Source organism: Juglans microcarpa x Juglans regia, chromosome 4D (assembly GCF_004785595.1).
Source record: "Juglans microcarpa x Juglans regia isolate MS1-56 chromosome 4D, Jm3101_v1.0, whole genome shotgun sequence".
In the NCBI taxonomy this organism is placed as follows: domain Eukaryota; kingdom Viridiplantae; phylum Streptophyta; class Magnoliopsida; order Fagales; family Juglandaceae; genus Juglans; species Juglans microcarpa x Juglans regia.
In genome coordinates, this window is record NC_054600.1 from 8,167,883 (window position 1) to 8,174,757 (window position 6,875).

Genomic DNA, 6,875 nt, shown 5'->3' on the forward strand with positions numbered 1-6,875 from the left:
GAGGCTGAATACAGATTTATGACATATGCAGTTTGTGAATTAACTTGCTTAAAGTCATTGCTCACTGATTTTCATCAGCCTCATTCTAAACCTTCCTTATTATTTTGTGACAACCGAGCTGCACTTCGTATTGCAGCTAATCCCGTTTATTATGAAAGAACAAAAGATATTAAATTAGATTGTCATCTCATTAGAGAGAAAATTCAAGATGGTCTGCTTAGAACACTACATGTCTCATCTTCTCATCAACTTGAAGATTTGTTAACCAAGCCTCTCAATTCTAATGTTTTTCATTCTTTGTTATGCAAGATGAATGTTCATAATATATATCATTCATCTTGAGAGGGACTATTATAAATACTGTCAAGTTGATTTTACCTTTTAGTCCTTACTAAATACTTTAGTTATTTTGTTTAATTAATTCTATTCTAGTCTTTTACTATCAATTAGTTAGACTCAATTGTGTATAAATAGGGAAAAAATTACTTCATCTCTCAAGTTGTACCACTCTACGTGATTGTTTAGAAAAAAAATTTACTTAATAATTAAATAAGTAATTTTAAATATATTGATGTATTTTTTATTTTTTAAAAATATTTAAATATATAAAAAAATATGAAAAAAAAAATTACAAAAGCAACTAGCAGCGAACTACTCTGCCGACTTTATATAAATAGAAGGGTAGGTCGAAGTATTCCTTCAATCAAAGAATAATAACAGAATTGTTTCATTTTATCAAAAAATGTGGGGAAACCTCAATTTGCTCAATAAATTTAATACAAACTTTAATTATCTCTTTCCTTCGACGAGTGAGTGATCCGAAACGTCCAGATCCAAAAGATACACTGGATATTGAAAAATAATATGTAATACATAAAATCTCATATAAATTTTGATAAAAACAAATCTCACCTTAAAATCATTTTATAAAAATTATTCTTTATTAATAAAAGTCATTTTTTACAAATAACTGATATAAAGTTTATCTCTTAAAACTTTCCTGTACCGTTGGACCTTTGTGCCTTTTTCGAGCCCCCATTATTCCCTCGACAAACATGTCAACACTCCCCCATCGAATCATTCGCGATCGCCTATTTAGAAGCTTAAACTACGTTTAGAACGTCTAAACTGAGTTAAAATAAAATAATAAAATATTATTATTATTTTAAAAAATAAATTATTTATTATATTTTATATTAAAATTTAAATTATAAATTTAAATTCCCAACGAACCTAAGGGTTAATTTTAAAATTAAATAATTTTTCCATTTGCGTCAAACTTTAAAAAAAAAAAAAAAAATCGTTACAGGGTCAATTTTATTTTAATGCCTAAATTTTGTAAAATAATATTTTGAAAATATATAAATTTTACACAGTACTTTTTAAAATTAAATAAATCTAAAATTTATTTAGCGCACCCTTTGGATAAATATGAACATATATTAAAAAAAACATTCTCTAAACTAAATATACAAAACTTGTCGACTTAAACTGAATCGAATCGATCATTAGACAAATAAAATTCTTCTCAAATTCTCGAAATAGAGCTCCTCAGACAAATAAAACTTTTCTAAAATTCTCGGTACTTAATGATCGTTTGAATGATAAATTTAATAAAATATTATTTTTTTAATATTATTAATATGTTAAATCTTTTTAAAAAAATTAAATTATTTATTATATTTTATATAAAAATTTAAAAAAATTATAAAAATAAGATCCTTTTGTGTTAAATACATGAAGATCGATAAGTTCAATAAAACTAAAAAAACCAAAATAAATAAGAGAAATCAGTTTAAAATACTAAAACATTTTGCCAAAAGTCGGTTACATTTTCCAGTCCTCTCAGAACAAGCAGAAGATTTCAGCGCACCATTACGCCAATATCCTTCAGAGATGAGAGCAAACACACTTCCTTCTTCACAGTACCCACCAACCATTCAGACACTCCATATTCACAGAGATCTAAACCTAACCAAACCTCTAGAATCTTCCTTTTCTTAACGCAAACAAGCAAAACGCTAATTTACTTATTTTTCTAATCTCTTCCTTTTTTCCTAACTTCTCAGGCAGTGGCCTTCTTGGCTCTCTTGGCAGCAGGGGACCTGATTGACTTGGGTTGTTTGGGCTTGGCAGGAGTCGCCTTCTTCGCCTTCTTTGCCACAGGCACCACCTTCTTCGTCGTGGGCTTCCTCTTCGTGCCCCTCTTAGTTGGGGGCTCTGGTTTTTTCGCCGCCGGAGCGGACTTGGTTGCCTTGACCTTTGCGACCTTGTCTTTCTTTCCCGTATCGGAGAGCTTGTACGACGCCTTGATCTTGATCAGCTTCCCTCTCGTGGCCGAGTTCTTCAGTTGCAGACCCAATATTTTCTTATAGTTCGCGGGGAGTACGGCCTTGTGTTTCTCCTCCATGTACTTGGCTATGGCGTATGGGCTGGACCCACTTTTCTCGTTCAGAGCCACCAGAGCCTCCTTGATCATCTGCGAAAATTATCAAAAACCAATTTAACTCAATAATTCTCACACAGAAATTCGAAATTCCTATAAAAACCCCAGTATCCAGAAATCACCGACTCAAAATTCTCAGGTCTGAGAGACGAAAAATGAAGATGAAATTCCTTCGGAGACAAAAAAAAACACCCAAAAACACGACAAACTCAAAATTCAAACGATAAATCTATAGATAAAAAGTGAAGTTACCTGAAAGTATGGAGGATGAGCAGCAGTTTTAGGTTGTTTTGGCTTCTTCTCCTTGGGGACCTTGGCTTTCCTCTCCTTAACGGGCTTCGAAGCCTTCTTCCTGAGATCCTTGGCCGCTGGGACTTCCGCCGTCGGCTTCTCGACGGCCGGGACTTGAACTTCTCCGTTGGCAGACATAACGAATCACCGATATAAAATTTCCTCACACTAATACCAATACCACACAAATGCGCCGAGAATATCGAGTGACGCCACTGGAAGTGACCCTCTTGGTATTTATAATCAGAAAGCGATCTCCGTGAGAAATAGGCGCGGCTTCTGATTGGTCCGCTTTTAGTCTCGCGGATCGTGGCTTTGTGAAAGGAGAGTTCTGGAACGTACGCGTGGAGTAAATAGGAGCGTTGATTTGTAGTATCTTTTAAGTGGGTCAAATGCGACACAGATGGGGCTAAATTGGGATAGGACTTCCAGAAAGGACTCTTGTTCTTCCTCTGGAATGTTAGGAGGGGTGTGTTTTTCTAGTGAAATTGGGACTGAGTTTCTATGCATTGGAATTGGATTCCAACGTGAGATTTATTTTCAGATTAAAGCCATGAAAGGAGGGATTATAATGTGGGCCGAACGAAGTGAAATGGCCAGCATTTAGGGTGTGATATCAAGGCATCAAAGAGTAACAGTTTTATAGTTCTCCCATTTGTTTCTTATTTTTCGTATGCGGTGGAAAATATTACTTATAACTTTAAGCCTTATTTGGTTATATAGATGAGAATTAAAAATTGAATAAATTATAATATTATTTTTAATATTATTTTATTTTTAAAATTTAAAAAAGTTAAATTATTTTTTATATTTTATTTAGAAGTTTGAAAAAATTGTAATAATTAGATGCAATAGTTTGTGAAAATAAATCAGGCCTTAGCGCTTATAGCTTATAGCTTAAGTAATAAATTATACTACGAAAAATATATTTATTATTTGGTAACTATATATTCAAAGTACTTCCAAACATATTATATTTGTTTGAAAATAAGTTAAAAAAAAAAAGCATTTTATGAGGTAGAAATGAAGATTATTTATTTTTTTAAAAAAAAGATTTTGACTATATCTTTAAAAATTTGAAAGTTTTAATTATCTTAAAATTTTATAAATATTTTTACTCATTGATAGTCTTTTTTAAAATTTGAATTATGTTCCACGAAAAACATATATGAGGAAAAGCATTTTCTCACCTATATTTTTTTAGCTTATTTAATATTAAAAATTATTTTATTACGTAACATCCAAATAACCTAAATTTTTCAAAATCTTTTAAGGATATTTAAGCACATTTTAAGATTCCTAACACAACTCCAACTCGGCTTTTCGTAAGGTTAACTTTGACTTCAGAGTGGTTTGGATTCAAAGATGAGTTGAGATAGTTTGTGAATAGTAGAATAAAAGTTAAATTATTTATTATATTTTATGTGAGAATACGAAAAAGTTATTTTAAAATTTAAAAAAATTGACTTGTTTATTATATTTTGTGTAAAATTTTAAAAAATTTATAATAATAAGATAAAATAAATTGAGAGGAGTTAAGATGGGTTTTAAATTCAAACGAAACCGATCTTTTAGAGCATCCCATTGGCTTCAAATGCTTTTTCGGTTCATTTTTCTTTGAAAATGATTTGTATTGGCTTAGTCACTGAGAATTTTTTGCTATAGTTGTTCAACATAATTGAAAGTACGTAGTTTTAGGAAGAAGTATTGGGGAGCGCTACTCCAACCTCGGTCGGTACCGAATTGGGGGTACAAACTAGGGTATTGTATTTTATTTTTTTAAAAAAAAGTATTTTTGTGTATTTTTTTTAAAATAATAAAAATTAAAAAAATATAATACTAAAAAATAAACAAACATAAATGCTAAAAAATATAAATAAAGTATGTTATGCTTTTCTCTCGCTCTCTCCGTGTAATAACCGTAACATTTCCCATTTTCATTTCTCTTTCCAACACACACAGCAATGAGCAAACTCCCTCCTCTTAGAGCACTCCCAGTAGCTTTTATATTATATAAAAAATTAAATAATTTAAAGAATTATTTTTAAAAAAAACTTCATCCGATTATGTAAAATAAATTGTAAAATACATTTAATTACAGTATCATGTTACATATAGCGGATACTGTTCATCCTATAAAAAATTTTTTATTGTTGATATTTCATTTACTTCCTCATTTTTATTTATTTTGATTTTTATCATATAAGCAAATTCTTTTTATTGTTCATCATTTAAAACACATATGTTTAATTTTCTTCTAAAAAATATCTTGGAATTATTTTTAAACCAATTTTTTCATATTTGATTTTATTTTAAATTTTTATTTGGCTTATATATTTTTGTTTTACGTGTATAAGATTGAATTATTTTACATTGTATATAAAAATAAATTATAAATATAAAAAAATATATGGATATTGTAAATTTATTGGTAGAAATGAAATATTTAAAAAGAATAAAAAATTAATATTTAAATGATATAGAGAAAAAATAGATAAACTGATGGATGACATATTGTAAAAATCAGAATGTAAAATAGAAAAAGTGAGTTTTGATTATGTATTTTAAAAAATAAGTTAAAGAATTTATTGGGAGTGCTCTGATGATCCAAAGGTGAAGCTTATTTTGTATATATTATAATATTTTCTGTTTGTTTGAAATTACTTTAGGTTGATAGACAGGTTTATGTATAGATCGTTAGAAATTATGAAAATAAAACGAAAATAAAAAACTCTTTAAAAAAATATGCATTGAAAAATTTAAAATAATAATATTTTATTATTATAGCGAGTGAGAAGTCTAATCCAGTGTAAAGTTAAAAGTTTTGAGTGATTAGTCAAAAATAAAAAAGTAAAATATTAGCTAAATTTTGCGTAAAACTTTTATCTAAACCAATGCTAGCGTTCTTAAGCGTTTATCTTTTATTCAAAGTTGGATTTATGCAATGTATCAAAGTTATGTGTCCTCGTATTTTTGTAAATGTATAGAGATTATCCCTAAGTACTTCATCGAATTAAAAAATTGTCTAATTTTAAAAATAGTTAGATGCATTATGTATATCTTATAAAACATATAATATTGTTTGTATAGGATTGTTAAGTAATGTAAACCCACCGTTCAACTCATTCAAGAGGCCAGAAAAGAATTCAATTGTTGCAAAGAAAAATACTACTTATCATTCTTACGTTTTACACCACATACTATATATTATTTTTTAATTTTTTTTTTCTTAACAAATGTGTGGTGTGTAGATGAAGAATAGAAAAAATCAATGAATTTAAGAAGAATAAAAAAATAAAAATAAATATAATATATAGTATATAGTATATGAAAATGATAAATAGCAAAACTCTTAAAATAGATAATTAGATGAATCACATAGTCTAATCCGAACCCAACTTATAGATCGACCCAATAGGACACAACCTGAATTGACTCATGTTTAATTTCTTAATGAATATTAATAAATAAATAAAATTCATTGCAAAAAGGGTCTTTGGACTTTCACACTACATTCATTGCAAAATGGGTCTTTGGATTTTCCAAAGGAGCAAAACTAACACCGGTCTAATCCATACCACACGGCAACACCACATGCAGTCACCGAGAAATCTTAAAATAGCTGATGAGGCAACCTCAACTCTGCCTCCACCAGTTCCCTCCACCAATTCCATGAAAACAATGATATGAAATTGTAGGGAATTTGTTCGACCCAAGACAATAAAAAAGTTAAGGACTAATATTAAAAAATATAATCTAAATATCATATTTTTGTCGGAGACCATGGTGTCTACAGAAGATACCTTATCTACTGTGAATAATCTTAGTTTCCACCATTTTATAAACTTTCCTGCCTCGAAAAAAATGAGACCTTTTGCTATTATGGCATCTGGGTGAAGATGTTGAACCTGTACATATTAATATGAATTTGATATCTATTTTGATTTACTTTGACGCTCCTAACACCCTTGGCTTGTCACATATGTTTATGCAACATATGCCCCAGCACAATGGCATCAAATATCATAAAGCAAGATTTTGGAATTTATTGGACTCTGCATTCAAATCCTTCCCAGGTCCATGGTGTTGCATATGAAATTCCAATGACCTTTTAAATTAATTAGAAAATTTCGATGGG

At 29.4% G+C, this 6,875-nt stretch overlaps 1 protein-coding gene across 1 annotated transcript; it reads right to left on the reverse strand.

Annotated features, from left to right (window-relative positions):
- Nucleotides 1-1,792: 1,792 nt before the first annotated feature.
- On the reverse strand, nucleotides 1,793-2,953 carry LOC121259771 (histone H1). Its single transcript, XM_041161506.1, has 2 exons — nucleotides 2,699-2,953; nucleotides 1,793-2,479 (listed from the first exon to the last, which is right to left on the reverse strand). Exons 1-2 carry the CDS (start codon nucleotides 2,873-2,875, stop codon nucleotides 2,066-2,068), a joined length of 591 nt encoding a protein of 196 aa, XP_041017440.1. The 5' UTR covers nucleotides 2,876-2,953; the 3' UTR covers nucleotides 1,793-2,065.
- Between the last annotated feature and the right edge of the window lie 3,922 nt (nucleotides 2,954-6,875).

What these genes read in the sequence shown, in the direction of transcription:
- LOC121259771 (XM_041161506.1), bottom strand. Translation starts at nt 2,875, where the DNA reads ATGTCTGCCAACGGAGAAGTTCAAGTCCCGGCCGTCGAGAAGCCGACG. An exon ending in CTCATCCTCCATACTTTCAG is followed by an intron (nt 2,480 to 2,698) that starts GTAACTTCACTT and finishes TAATTTTCGCAG; the next exon opens with ATGATCAAGGAGGCTCTGGT.